Genomic DNA, 15,168 nt, shown 5'->3' with positions numbered 1-15,168 from the left:
TTTGATCTTTAACCAGGCTAGCAGTATATGGTACAATACTTGCTCCTGATACTGGGCAGCATGGGCGAACTGCAGCTTCCTTCAGCCATATGATCCCAAGGGTAAACAACTTCTGCACTTAGAACCATTCTGCACCCATACAACCATTCTGTTTTCATTTTCAGTACAGCATTCAGTAAATTAATGAGATATTCAACACTTCATTATAAAATAGGCTTTATGTTAGATGGTTTTGCCCAACTGTAGGCTAATGTAAGCGTTCTGAGCAAGTTTAAGGTAGACTAGGCTGAGCTATGATGTTTTGTAGGTTAGGTGTATCAAAGCATTTTCAACTTAACAATGGGTTTATCTGGATGTAACCCCATTGTAAGTTGAGGAAGATCTGCACTACAGAATATTGGGAGCAAGAGAGACTGGGGTGGGTGTCTCTGGACTCTGAAGGGCAAGATGCTCAGGAGGTGCTCTCTGTGGAGGTGGTCATGAACTGAAATTGACCGTGCAAAGACTAGAGGGAGAGCCTTCAAGGCAGAGCTAACATTTAATGTGAGGTCTAGAACAAGCTTGGCACAGGGGCATTGGTTTGCACCCTTGGAGCTTCCAGGGTGGAATCTGAAACTGGCTCCAATATGTGGAGGGCAAGGAGAGACCCAAGAAAGAGAGACCACTCCAGATTGCTAGGTGGCACATTTAACAAGCAAGAGAACTTACAAGCTTGTCTTGGGTGCTAGAGGATGAGTAGATCTCCACACCTGCCCAGCAAATCTTAAGAGGTTTTATTGGGGTTCAGTCTTGTATTCAGTCCAGATGGTCTCAGCAACACATTACTCTCTCAAGGCTACATCCTTGGAACAGCTCCCACTGTGGGCACGGTGGGCAGAATGTACATTCCAAGGACAGGGGAGGGAGTGAGGAGCCTCAGACAGCCTGGGGACAGCTTGAGGGTCAACCGGTGGTCATGTCCTCTGACAGAGGGACAGAAGGAAGGCCAGTGTGGCTGAAGTGTAGGGGAAGAGGGGAACAGGGCTGTGAAGTGAGGTCAGAGAGGTTGAGGGGGGAGATGATGAGCTTTCTCTCCAATGAGAAATTTAGATTTTTAATCTCATTTTAATAGGTAGGTAAATTCTGAGGTTTTCATCAAGGAGTGGGGTGCAGTATTATCCGATTTACATTCTTTAAGTCTCATTCTGGTCCCTATCAGGAGAGAAGGAACTTGACTTATCAGTTGGAGCATGCTACCTCAAGGTTAAATTCCTGTACTAGATTTGGCAATTAAAGTTCATGTCATTGTAATTAGTTAATTCTAGGTGGGTATGAATGTTAGATCAGTGTCCTAAAAAAGACTTTTGTTACGTATTGCCACAGAAGTGCCTTAAGCTCTAGGTGAGGCCAGGTGGTTGGATTCTGGGCTGCAGCTTTTATCTCCTTTGTATATAAGCCTTTCCCACCTTTTTTCCCCTTCCATCTTCTCTTCTTTAGATCAGTTAAACTTACCTTCTTTTTTTACAGGGAAGTGATTTTTATAGCAGCATAACAGTTTTTCAGCTCTTGCTTATTTATAATTAAGTGCACTTTTAACATCAGTGGGGAGGCAAAGGGTTTTAACACCATTCAAACATCTACATCTCAGTGAATATAACTGAAACATGTAATACAGAAGAGAAGAGCGGAAGAAAGTCTGGAGATTTAATTGTCAGTCCTCTACTTTGACAACTTTTCACTTCAACATCTTTCACTGCCAAGGTTACCATTTCTCAATTATCCTGTTTCCCTTGTCTTGCCAGCTGCTGCTGCTTGGGGAGCAATTTCAAAGTTTCATCCTCTTTGAATTTATCCTTCACTTTCCAGTTTCTTCTTCCCTCAGCTTTTGCTGTTATAAAATTCACTTAAATTTTGCTTTTTTTTTAAACAGATAAATGTGACAATTCTGAAAGTGCTTTCGGCCCTTGACTGTGCTGGAAGTTTTTAAACTGATACCTGGTGTTTAGCACATTGAATGAGAAGTGAATGCCCCCTCCTTCTGTGCTCTTGTACAAAGTCCAGAAAAAGTGTATCATTCAGCTTTTTTTCTTTTGCGTTTTCTTCTTTGGTGATGCCCCTTTGTCCAAATTCCTTCATTGCTCTATTATACTTCAGTTTGCTCAAACTTGGTTGTTATTTAAAAATCAGTTAGAATAAATCACATTACAGATTGGATTTCTCCCTTCTCTTTTTCTTCTTGTCCACGGTGCCCTTTCTTTTCTTCCTCCCTCCTACCCCTTTCCCACTTTCTTCTTCCTGTGTGTCCCTTCCTAGTTTTATCCTAAAATAGTGACACATACTTGCTTCCTGCTCATGTTGGCAAGTACACAATATATTTGGCTCTACCACATGACACGACCAGCGTTCAGCAAATACTCATTTGCTAGTTATTGAGCTGAAACTTGGGCCATGCCCTAGGTATTTCCAAATGTGTGGCGCACAGTCCCTATCTTTAGGAATCTTATATGACAGTGAAGGTTGGAGATAAGTAAATAGAAAATTATATTACATGTGGCAAGTGCCTAGTATGTAAAAGTAGGGCACTTAACGAGGTCTTGTCCAAATCCTATAGGAGGAATTCTAACCTGCACCCTGACCAATGAATAGAAGTTAGAATCTTGAAGAGTAGATGGGGTGAGGGGTGGGTGGCTAATGTGTTTCAGATGACAAGGAGGTGAGATTTAGCTGGAAGCCCTGGAAGAAATTTTGTAGAGTTAAAATGCTGACTATGAGTGTATGTGGAGAGAGAGATGGAGAAGAATGGAGTAAAATAAGATTGGAGATGTAAAGAGAAAGGTCTTTTTGTTTTTTTCCCTAATACCAATACAAGTTTTGTATACAAGTATAACCCTGCTAAGGATTATGGCCTTCTTTTTTTTTTTTTTTTTTTCAAAATAGAAGGGAATCATGTGAAGGTTATAATCATGTGAAGGGTGTCTCATGATCATAGTTACATGTTTGACTACAGCATAGAGAATGCATTACACTCAGTCAACAGTATTTATCAGGCACTTACTAAGTACTACATATGGCAAATAGAGTCATGGAAAAGGCAGACACAGACCCTGCCTTCAAATCCAGAGGATGGCAGTATTGGCAGCAGGAAGTCCAGTTAGGAAGCTGTGTGTTGCCCATGAGAAATTTCCGTGGTCCGAATTGCACTATTGCAGTAGGTATGGAAATAAGTGTGTAAGATTAACAGATATTCAGGAAATAGTACTGACAGAACATGGTAACTGACTGGACTGGTGTGGGGGTGGTATGAGAGGGAAGACAGGGGTCTTTACAGACTTCGAAATGTTGACCTGCATTCTCCTTCCTTTTTTAGTTTGACAGCCTGGTGACTTCGTGGCGTTTCTGTTTCCATATGTCTAGTTACCAGTTTGACCAGCTGTCAGTTCTGTCATCCCATTTGGTGGGTGGACAATGGTATGGAAAATACAATGGGTCATTGACCTTGTAGCAGAGGCCGTTTGCTATGGGAAACCTATTATCAAGAATTATGCTAAGCACCTCTTCTTGTCAGATGAATTTTGCTAAACTGTTCATTCTCTTATAGGATATGCAGTCCAATATAGTCACAGGGATTGGATGTAGAAGAGGAGGCAGGATGGCTGCAAAAATGTGAGAAAAGTAGGAGCTCATAACAAAGCTATTAGTAAGAGTGCCCCCTCCGCAAAACAAACACAAAGGCAATAGAATGGAAGATTTTAAATGGGCATTTGGTTTACTGAGACTGAATACTAAACCAGATTATTTCTTTAAGACACTTCCTGAGGACATAAGTATCCTGTATTACCCTGTGAAGAAAGGTTTCTGGAAAATGCTGCACACTCAGATATGCCTCTGGTTAAAAAAAAGAAAAAATCTGGTTAAGTTTGTTGAACCCAGAATTTTGCAAATCTATTTGCCCCCTTCGTTTTTCACTAATACTGTTTTAACATTCTGTGAAAATGATGCCGCACAGAGCACACAGATTAGGAAAATGCTGGTCTAACCAAGTAATGACCATAGTAATGGTTAATACTTATTGAGCATTTATTATCTTCTATGCATAGTGTTAAATTCTTTTCATGAACTATCTCATTTAGTTTTCATACAAACAACACTATGAGGTAGATATTGTTGTTATTCTCTCTCTCTTTTTTTTTTTTTTTTTGCTTGCAGAATTTATTTTTTCTAAATTCTTTTTTTTTAAACATCTTTATTGGGGTATAATTGCTTTACAGTGTTGTGTTAGTTTCTGCTTTATAACAAAGTTAACCAGCTATACATATACATATATACCCATATCTCCTCCCCCTTGCGTCTCCCTCCCACCCTCCCTATGTCACCCCTCTAGGTGGTCACAAAGCACCAAGCTGATCACCCTGTGCTATGCAGCTGCTCCCCACTAGCTATCTATTTTACATTTTGTAGTATATATAAATCCATGCCACTCTCTCACTTCGTCCAGCTTACCCTTCTCCCTCCCCGTGTCCTCAAGTCCAATCTCTATGTCTACATCTTTATCCTGCCCTGCCCCTAGGTTCTTCAGAAACTTTTTTTTTTTTAGATACCATATATATGTGTTAGCATACGGCATTTGTTTTTCTCTTTCTGACTTACTTCACTCTGTATGACAGACTCTAGGTCCATCCACCTCACTAAAATAATTCAATTTCGTTTCTTTTTATGGCTGAGTAATATTCCATTGTATATATGTGCCACATCTTCTTTATATATCCATCTGTCGATGGACACTTAGGTTGCTTCTATGTTCTGACTATTGTAAATAGAGCTGCAATGAACACTGTGGTACATAACGCTTTTTGAATTATGGTTTTCTCAGGGTATATGCCCACTAGTGGGTGCTGGGTGATATGGAAGTTCTATTTTTAGATTTTTTAGGAACCTCCATACTGTTCTCCATAGTGGCTGTATCAATTTACATTCCCACCAACAGGGCAGGAGGGTTCCCTTTTCTCCACACCCTCTCCAGCATTTATTGTTTGTACATTTTTTGTTGATGGCCATTCTGACTGGTGTGAGGTGATACCTCATTGTTGTTTTGATTTGCATTTCTCTAATGATTAGTGATGTTGAGCATCCTTTCATGTGTTTGTTGGCAATCTGTATATCTTCTTTGGAGAAATGTCTATTTAGGTCTTCTGCCCATTTTTGGATTGGGTTGTTTGATTTTTTGATATTGAGCTGCATGAGCTGCTTGTAAATTTTGGAGATTAATCCCTTGTCAGTTGCTTCATTTGCAAATATTTTCTCCCATTCTGAGGTTGTCTTTTCATCTTGTTTATGTTTTCCTTTGCTGTGCAAAAGCTTTGGAGTTTCATGAGGTTTATTTGTTTATTTTTGTTTTATTTCCCTTTCTCTAGGAGGTGGGTCAAAAAGGATCTTGCTGTGATTTATGTCATAGAGTGTTCTGCCTATGTTTTCCTCTAAGAGTTTTAGAGTGTCTGGCTTTACATTTAGGTCTTTAATCCATTTTGAGTTTATGTTTTTGTATGGTGTTATGGAGTGTTCTAATTTCATTCTTTTACATGTAGCTGTCCAGTTTTCCCAGCACCACTTATTGAAGAGGCTGTCTTTTCTCCATTGTATATTCTTGCCTCCTTTATCAAAAATAAGGTGACCATATGTGGGTGGGTTTACCTCTGGGCTTTCTATCCTGTTCCATTGATCTATCTTTCTGTTTTTGTGCCAGTACCATACTGTCTTGATTATTGTAGCTTTGTAGTACAGTCTGAAGTCAGGGAGCCTGATTCCTCCAGCTCTGTTTTTCTTTCTCAAGATTGCTTTGGCTATTCGGGGTCTTTCGTGGTTCCATACAAATTGTGAAATTTTTTGTTCTAGTTCTGTGAAAAATGCCATTTGTAGTTTCATAGGGATTGCACTGAATCTGTAGATTGCTTTGGGTAGTATAGTTATTTTCACAATGTTGATTCTTCCACTCCAAGAACATGGTATATCTCTCCATCTGTTTGTATCGTCTTTAATTTCTTTCATTAGTGTCTTATAGTTTTCTGCATATAAGTCTTTTGTCTCCTTAGGTAGGTTTATTCCTAGGTATTTTATTCTTTATGTTGCAGTGGTCAATGGGAGTATTTCCTTAATTTCTCTTTCAGATTTTTCATCATTAGTGGAGAGGACTGCAAGAGATTTCTGTGCATTAATTTTGTATCCTGCTACTTTACCAAATTCATTGATTAGCTCTAGCAGTTTTCTGGTACCATCTTTAGGATTCTCTATGTATAGTGTCCTGTCATCTGCAAACCGTGACAGCTTTATTTCTTTCGAATTTGGATTCCTTTTACTTCTTATTCTTCTCTGATTGCTGTGGCTAAAACTTCCAAAACTATGTTGAATAATAGTAGTGAGAGTGGACAACCTTGTCTTGTTCCTGATCTTAGAGGAAATGTTTTCAGTTTTTCACAATTGAGAATGATTTTGGCTTTGGGTTTGTCATACATGGCCTTTATTTTTTGAGGTAAGTTCCCTCTATGCCTACTTTCTGGAGGGATTTTATTATAAGTCGGTACTGAATTTTGTCAAAAGCATTTTCTGCATCATTGAGATGATCGTATGGTTTTTCTCCTTCAATTTGTTAATATGGTTTATCACATCGATTGATTTGCATATAATGAAGAATGCTTGCATTCCTGGGACATACCCCACTTTATCATGGTGTATGATCCTTTTCATGTGCTGTTGGATTCTGTTTGCTAGTAATTTGTTGAGGACTTTTGCATCTATGTTCATCAGTGATATTGGCCTGTAGTTTTCTTTGTGACCTCTTTGTCTGGTTTTAGTATCAGGGTGATGGTGGCATCGTAAAATGAGTTTGGGAGTGTTCCTCCCTCTCCTATATTTCGGAAGAGTTTGAGAAGGATAGCTGTTAGCTCTTCTCTAAATGTTTGATAGAATTTGCCTGTGAAGCAATCTAGTCCTGGGATTTTGTTTTTTTGGAAGATTTTTATCACAGTTTCAATTTCATTGCTTGTGATTGGCCTGTTTATATTTTCTCTTTCTTCCTGGTTCTGCCTCGGAAGGTTGTGCTTTTCTAAGAGTTTGTCCATTTCTTCCAGGTTGTCCATTTTATTGGCATAGAGTTGCCTGTAGTACTCTCTCATGATACTTTGTATTTCTGCAGTGTCAGTTGTTACTACTGTTTTTTCATTTCTATTTTTATTGATTTGAGTATTTTCCCTTTTTTCTTGGTAAGTCTGGCTAATGGTTTATCAATTTTGTTTATCTTCTCTAAGAACCAGCTTTTAGTTTTATTGATCTTTGCTATCATTTCCTTCATTTCTTTTCATTTATTTCTGATCTGTTCTTTATGATTTCTTTCCTTCTGCTAACTTTGGGATTTGTTTTTGTTCTTTTCTCTAACTGCTTTAGGTGTAAGGTTAGGTTGTTTATTTGAGATTTTTCTTGTGTCTCGAGGTAGGATTGTATTGCTATAAACTTCCCTCTTAGAACTGCTTTTGCTGCATCCCATAGGTTTTGGGTCGTTGTGTCTCCATTGTCATTTGTTTCTAGGTATTTTTTGATTTCCTCTGTGATTTCTTCAGTGATCTCTTGGTTATTTAGTGGCATATTGTTTAGCCTCCAGGTGTTTGTACTTTTTACAGATGTTTTCCTGTAATCGATATCTAGTCTCATAGCGTTGTGGTCAGAAAAGATACTTGATATGATTTCAATTTTCTTAAATTTACCAAGGCTTGTTCTGTGACCCCAGATATGATATATACTGGAAAATATTACATGAGCACTTGTGAAGAAAGTGTATTCTGGGTTTTTTTGGATGGATTGTCCTATAAATATCAATTAAGTCCATCTTGTTTAATATATCATTTAAAGCTTGTGTTTCCTTATTTAGTTTCATTTTGGATGATCTGTCCATTGGTTATAGTCCCCTACTATGATTGTGTTACTGTCGATTTTCCCTTTTATGGCTGTTAGCATTTGCCTTATGTATTGAGGTGCTCCTATGTTGAGTGCATAAATGTTTACAAGTGTTATATCTTCTTGGATGGATCCCTTGATCATTATGTAGTGTCCTTCTTTGTCTCTTGTAATAGTCTTTTTTAAAGTCTATTTTAAAGTCTATATTAAGTCTGATATGAGAATTGCTACTCTTGCTTTCTTGTGATTTCCATTTGTATGGAATATCTTTTTCCACCCCCTCACTTTCAGTCTGTATGTGTCCCTAGGTCTGAAGTGGGTTTCTTGTAGACAGCATATATATGGGTCTTGTTTCTGTGTCCATCCAGCCAGTCTGTGTCTTTTGGTGGGAGCATTTAATCCATTTACATTGAAGGTAATTACCAATATGTATGTTCCTATTACCATTTTCTCTATTGTTGTGGGTTTTATTTTTGTAGGTCTTTTCCTACTCTTATGTTTCCTGCCTAGAGAAGTTCCTTTAGCATTTGTTGCAAAGCTGTTTGGTGGTGCTGAATTCTCTGAGCTTTTTCTTGTTTTGTAAAGGTTTTGATTTCCTTGTCGAATCTGAATGAGATCCTTGCTGGGCAGAGTAATCTTGGTTGTAGTTTTTTCCCTTTCATCTCTTTCAATATGTTCTGCCACTCCCTTCTGGCTTGCAGAGTTTCTGCTGAAAGATCAGCTGTTAACCTTATGGGGACTCCCGTGTATGTTATTTGTTGCTTTTCCCTTGCTGCTTTTAATATTTTTTCCTTCTATTTAATTTTTGACAGTTTGATTAATATGTGTCTTGACATGTTTCTCCTTAGATTTATCCTCTATGGGATTCTCTGAGCTTCCTAGACTTGATTGACTATTTCCTTTCCCATATTAGGGAATTTTTCAACTATAATCTCTTCAAATATTTTCTCAATCCCTTTCTTTTTCTCTTCTTCTTCTGGGACCCCTGTAATTCGAATGTTGGTGCATTTAATGTTGTCCCAGAGGTCTCTGAGACTGTTGTCAATTTTCATTCTTTTTTCTTTTTTTTGGTTTGAGGTAGTTATTTCCACTATTTTATCTTCCAGGTCACTTATCCATTCTTCTGCCTCTGTTATTCTGCTATTGATTCCTTCTAGAGAATTTTAAATTTCATTCATTGTGTTGTTCATCATTGTTTGTTTGCTCCTTAGTTCTTCTGGATCCTTGTTAAACGTTTCTTGTATTTTCTCCATTCTATTTCCAATATTTTGTATCATGTTTACTATCATTACTCTGAATTTTTTTTCTGGTAGGCTGCCTATTTCCTCTTCCTTTTTTGGTCTGGTTGATTTTTACCTTCGTCCTTCATCTGCTGTGTGTTTCTATGTCTTGTCATTTTGCCTAACTTACTGTGTTTGGGGTCTCCTTTTCACAGGCTTCAGGTTCATATTTCCTGTTGTTTTTGGTATCTGCCCCCAGTGGGTAAGGTTTGTTCAGTGGATTGTGTAGGCTTCTTGGTGGAGGGGACTAGTGCCTGTGTTCTGGTGGATGAGGCTGTATCTTGTCTTTCTGGTGGGCAGGACTGTGTCCAGTGGTGTGTTTTGTGGTGTCTGTGACATTATTATGATTTTAGGCAGCCTCTCTGCTAATGGGTGGGGTTGTGGTCCTGCCTTGCTAGTTGTTTGGTGTAGGGTGTCCAGCACTGTGGCTGCTGGTTTTGAGTGGAGCTGGGTCTTACCGTTGAGATGGAGATCTCTGGGAGAGCTTTTGCCGTTTAATGTTCTGTCGAGCCGGGTGGACCAGTGTCCTGAACTCAGCTCTGCCATCTCAGAAGCACATGCCTGACATCAGCTGGGCTCACCAAGACCCTGTCAACCACACAGCTCAGAAGAAAAAGGAGGAAAAAAAGAAAGAAAGAAAGGGAAAAAAATAAAGTTATTAAAATAAAAAATAAAAATTATTAAAAAGTAAAAAAAAAAAGAAAGAAGAGAGCAACCAAACCAAAAATCAAATCCACCAATGATAAGAAGAGCTAAAAAACTATACTAAAAAAACACAAAAAACAAAAAAACGGATAGACAGAACCATAGGACAAAGGGTAAAAGCAAAGCTCTACAGACAAAATCACACAAAGGCCACCGCTTCAATTTGGGGATGATTCATTGTCTATTCAGGTATTACAGAGATGCAGGGTACATCACGTTGATTGTGGACATTTATTCTCTTGCTCCTTGTGGCTGCTGGGAGAGGTTTCCCTTTCTCTTCTTTGTTCTCACAGGTTCTGGGGTTCAGCTTTGGATTGGCTCTTCCTCTGCTTGTAGGTCGCCTTAGGGCATCTGTTCTTCGCTCAGACAGGATGGGGTTAAAGTAGCAGCTGATTAGGGGGCTCTGGCTCACTCAGGCTGGAGGGAGGGCATGGAATGTGGGGTGAGCCTGCAGCGGCAGAGGCCTGCATGACGTTGCAACAGCCTTAGGCGCCCCGTGCATTCTCCTGGGGAAGTGGTCCCTGGATCCTGGGACCCTGGCAGTGGCAGGCTGCACAGGCTCCCGGGAGAGAGGTGTGGATAGTGACCTGTGCTCGCACACAGGCTTCTTGGTGGCGGCAGCAGCAGCCTTAGCATTTCATGCCTGTCTCTGGTGTCCGCACTGATAGGTGCAGCTCATGCCCGTCTCTGGAGCTCGTTTAGGCAGTGCTCTGAATCCCCTCCGCTTGGGCACCCCAAAACAATGGTCTCTTGCCTCTTAGGCAGTTCCAGACTTTGTCCCAGACTCCCTGCTTGCTAGCTGTGGCATAGTAGCCCCCTTCAGCCTGTGTTCACCCAGCCAACCCCAGTCGTCTCCCTGGGATCTGACCTCCGAAGCTGGGGCCTCAGCTCCCAGCCCCCACCCATCCCAGCAGGTGAGCAGACAAGCCTGTCAGGCTGGTGAGTGCTGGTTGGCATCGATCCTCCTGCGGGAATCTCTCCACTTTGTCCTCTGCACCCCTGCACCCCTCCGAAGCTTCCGCCCTCCGCCACCGGCAGTCTCCGCCCACAAAGGGGCTTCCTAGTGTGTGGAAACTTTTTCTTCTTCACAGCTCCCTCCCAGAGGGACAGGTCCTGTCCCTATTCTTTTGTCTCTGTTTTTTCTTTTTTCTTTTGCCCTACCAGGAACATGTGGGAGTTTCTTGCCTTTTGGGAAGTCTGAGGTCTTCTGTCAGCATTCAGTAGGTGTTCTGTAGGAGTTGTTCCACATGTAGATGTATTTCTGATGTATTTGTGGGGAGGAAGGTGATCTCCACATCTTACTCCTCCGCCATCTTGAAGGTCTCCCCTTCTCATTTTAAATACAATAAAAATACTCTTAGTTAAGTAATTTATCCAAAGTCATATAGAAAGGAGGCAGGAAGCCAGATTTTAAGCCAAGCAATCTAATCTGAAAGATCAAACACCTGTTCCTTTGTACATTATCTAGACATGTCACAAGGCCAAGGTCCGTGGAGGACTTGCAGCTATTGGGCCACTGAAATTCCCTCCAGTCATCTCCCTCCACAGGCCTCTCATGCACTCAAGGAACAAAACATCCAAATGACTGAACACTCTCCAGTCTCATACTTTTTGAGCCCTTATACATGCCAGCCATTGGGCCAGGCTTTGCACATACATATCCCATATTAGAGAAGAAGAAACTGAGTCAGGAGATCCAGAAACTCGCATAAGATGACAGAATTAAAAACCAGGAGGGCCTGGACTCAAATCCAAACAATCTGACTCGGGGGTAAGTCTGTGTTTTTAGTCATACTGCGCTGTCTCAACATCTGAGTCAGCGCGCACAACTTCCCCAGGCCAAGAAGTGTTCGTGTATACCCATATTAAATATAAGTAATATATCAATTTATTTTTTCGTCCACTTATCGGTGTGAATGACTTCTCTTCAAAATTATACAGCCATCATTGCCACCACTGAGTCATACTTTTGGAGATAGAATATTTTGGAAGTGAAGGTGTAAGGAAAAAGATAACTTAGAGAACTCGAGGAAGGGGAGTCAATCTAGGTCAGGAAGTGACCTCACAAACTTGCAGTAGAGTGAAGGCAAGAATGTAGGTCAAACAAGATTAGAGTTCAAAATAGGATCCGAACCTGCGAAGGCACAGGGTGATGGATGTATATTTTATCTGCCTCATAAATAAATGCAGATGGATTATATCTTATGTATTTCACTTACCCCTTAGCAATATAGTAGTTAATATAAAGATTTTAGATTTACACTATTTGAGATTTGACTTTTTACTCTATCACTAAACATGACCTCAGCAAATTTCCAAATTTCATCATCTACAAATGGGGTTAGACATGCCAACATCCCCAATTTGTCCTGAAAAACAATGGAAATAATATTGTATTAGGTGGTATAGAAAGTAGTTGCTAAATTTTTATTATGGGTAGCTACTATTTTATTATAACTTTGCTTTGCTTTCCTGAGTTTTGTAGTCTCAACTTGAAAATGTTAACCTGATATTTTTCATTTTGCTTTTCCATTTTTCTTCTCCTTCTCATAAAGTACAGCATGGTAGATTCCAGTAATATAAAAACATCTGTGTATCTCTAGTAGTAGTTGAACAGTATAAGGTGACTTTTTTTTTTTTTTTTTTTTTTTTTTTGCGGTACACGGGCCTCTCACTGTTTTGGCCTCTCCCGTTGCGGAGCATAGGCTCCAGACACGCAGACCCAGCGGTCATGGCTCACGGGTCCAGCCGCCCCGCGGCATGTGGGATTTTCCCAGACCGGGGCCGAACTTGTGTCCCCTGCATCGGCAGGCAGACTCTCAACCACTGCGCCACCAGGGAAGCCCATAAGGTGACTTTTTTAAAACACATTAGGAATAATAGATTTGAAGTGACTTTATTCTATGCAGGGATTCATCACACACATTTTAGGTAAACTGTTTACCCTGACTATTTGACCTGGCCTTGAAGAAGGTTTTGTTTTGTTTGTTTTTCTTAAAGTAGAATAAGTCACTTATTTAAAGATTATTTAAACAACTGTGCCTTGGATTTTTTGAATAAGTTGAATCTATATTTATATGGAAAGAAAAATGGTAATGTTTCCCAGTTGATTTAGGCTGTTGTTAAGTGAAATTAGATTGACTGAGGTAGGGCCTCTCTTACCTCTTGCATTGTATCAAGGTACTTTATTTGGAAAACTAATTTTTTGCTGTTCATAGTTTATATACAGTGAATAGCATTTTAATATAAGAAATGCAAATTTAGGTGTTAAGGTGTCATGGGAACCTTTAAATGTAGCACAGTTATAACGGAAAAGCAATGGTTTCACATACTTAGGATTTTTATTATTATTATTTTTTTATTTGCAGGATGAGTAAGAGATACTTACAGAAAGCAACAAAAGGAAAACTGCTAATAATAATATTTATTGTAACCTTGTGGGGGAAAGTTGTGTCCAGTGCAAACCATCATAAAGGTAAGCGGTTCTGTTTTCTTCCTCAGCTCTCTGAGGAAGGGGACTCCCTTTAACACAAACTATTGTGTTCTGCTTTTACTGGTCAGTTAATTTTACTAAATGTGGGTCTGCCCGTGGCAATTCTCTTTAAGTAAAAATGCAGAGTTATTCTTAATATGGCTTTGATAGGTAATCAATGATTATTTAAATGTTTCGAGGATTACTGACACTTCTGCAAATAATGTTCAAAGAGTATGGAATCGTGACTCCGTTTTCTTCTTAACATTTCCATTTTTAAGATAATAATGTTAAAATGTTGAGTTGTCACATAATAAAGATGAGTTTCAAATTGAAATCATCCTATAATGAAACCATCTTTAATGATATGTATCTTAATAATACGTATACATGTAAATTTCCTTTCCGTGCTTTTTGTAGATCATATTTCTTCATGCTAGAGTACGTCTTTTGCCACTCTTTTGATCCTACCGCAGTATGATATTGAGAAGGCTCAATTCTGCCATACAACAGGGTGATGGTATTTGTTTTATATATGTGTGTTAAGCTTGACAGCTCAAAATTATGCCCTTTCTGTTCTCTTTTCTGAGCATTAGACTCAGTATAGTGAATACTTTTTCCAAATGAATTAAAATTCCATTTAATTTTATTTTAGTCTATTTCTGGACTGTCCCTACCATAATCAAATATTCATAACCTGAAAAGTCAATTTAGATTTTTCTGTGAAATATGATTTTACAATTCTGTTCTCTTTCCTCTGTAAAGTCCACAGACTAGCAACTTACTTTCTTGTTTTATTTTTGATTGAAGAGAAAGTTAAGACTACCTTGAATTTTGTAACACTTAAAATAGTTACACATGTGCATTTAATTAGCATTTAATTATGGAACAAGTACACCAGGGAATGGAAAGATGTGGTGTGAGGGAGGGATGCTTATAAGACAAAATCTTTTCCCCCTATGTTTAAAACCAAAAAGAGTCATCTTTCAAAATATGAATTTTATAAAGAGGTCCTTCATATTTCACAATCCTGTTTTTGCCCCACTGAGAGTGTGTGTGTGTGTGTGTGTGTGTGTGTGCATTTCTTCTTTTCTTTAGTACAGCACTTGGATCCACAGATAAAACTTTAAATTCTCTTTAATAAGGGTTACTGGTATAAAATTAAGAAATCATTAAGGAAGATGTTATTCACGTGCCTCCAAATTGGCTACAGTGAACCAAACTGAAGGACAAAGCAGCCTTAAATACTTACCTTTTAAAAAGGGGCAAACCACTGGGGCCAGGCCCCATGCCTTGGGCTTAACAGGAGAAGACACATCATCCATACATGGTCACCCCAGTGCACCTTCCCAGCCTATAAAAGTAGAATTGAAAGCTTTGGGGGAGATTCATAGTAATTGTGGATGTCATCCCAGCAAAGCAAGCGTTCATGTAAGGATGCTTTCTCATCTCCAAAGCCAAGTGATGGGATCTCTAAGAGAATCATTCATGAGGACTGCTCCACAGTGAATATTGCATACAATTTTTAAAGCTGTTTTTAAGAATTTTTAAGTTGTGTTATGTTCTATGCTAACTCCAAAACTAAGATCTTTTCTTACTTTTTGCCGAAAAATATATTTCTTGAACATAAGAGATTATACCTTGACTCAGAAAACTCACTCAAAGTGCCAAACTCAGAGTCCTAAAACATTATAGAAGATAAACTTTTGTGTTGTTTTGCTGATCCATTTCCACCCTACCAAGAATATTTTGGAGGAAGAATTTAAGAAATATTTCTCTGCCTCTCCCTCT

The 15,168-nt window shown here is 39.2% G+C and overlaps 1 protein-coding gene across 1 annotated transcript in view; it reads left to right on the top strand.

Annotated features, from left to right (window-relative positions):
- TAFA2 (TAFA chemokine like family member 2) overlaps positions 1-15,168 on the top strand; it is a 557,130-nt gene that overhangs the window by 388,762 nt on the left and 153,200 nt on the right. Inside the window, exon 2 of the mRNA XM_007455308.1 lies at positions 13,274-13,380. Coding sequence (XP_007455370.1) covers positions 13,275-13,380 — 106 coding nt within the window. The 5' untranslated portion in view covers position 13,274. The remainder of the gene's footprint in view (positions 1-13,273; positions 13,381-15,168) is intronic.

This window comes from Lipotes vexillifer, unplaced genomic scaffold, assembly GCF_000442215.2.
Source record: "Lipotes vexillifer unplaced genomic scaffold, Lipotes_vexillifer_v1.1 scaffold592, whole genome shotgun sequence".
Lineage (NCBI taxonomy): Eukaryota > Metazoa > Chordata > Mammalia > Artiodactyla > Lipotidae > Lipotes > Lipotes vexillifer.
This window is presented reverse-complemented; position numbering and strand designations above follow the sequence as displayed.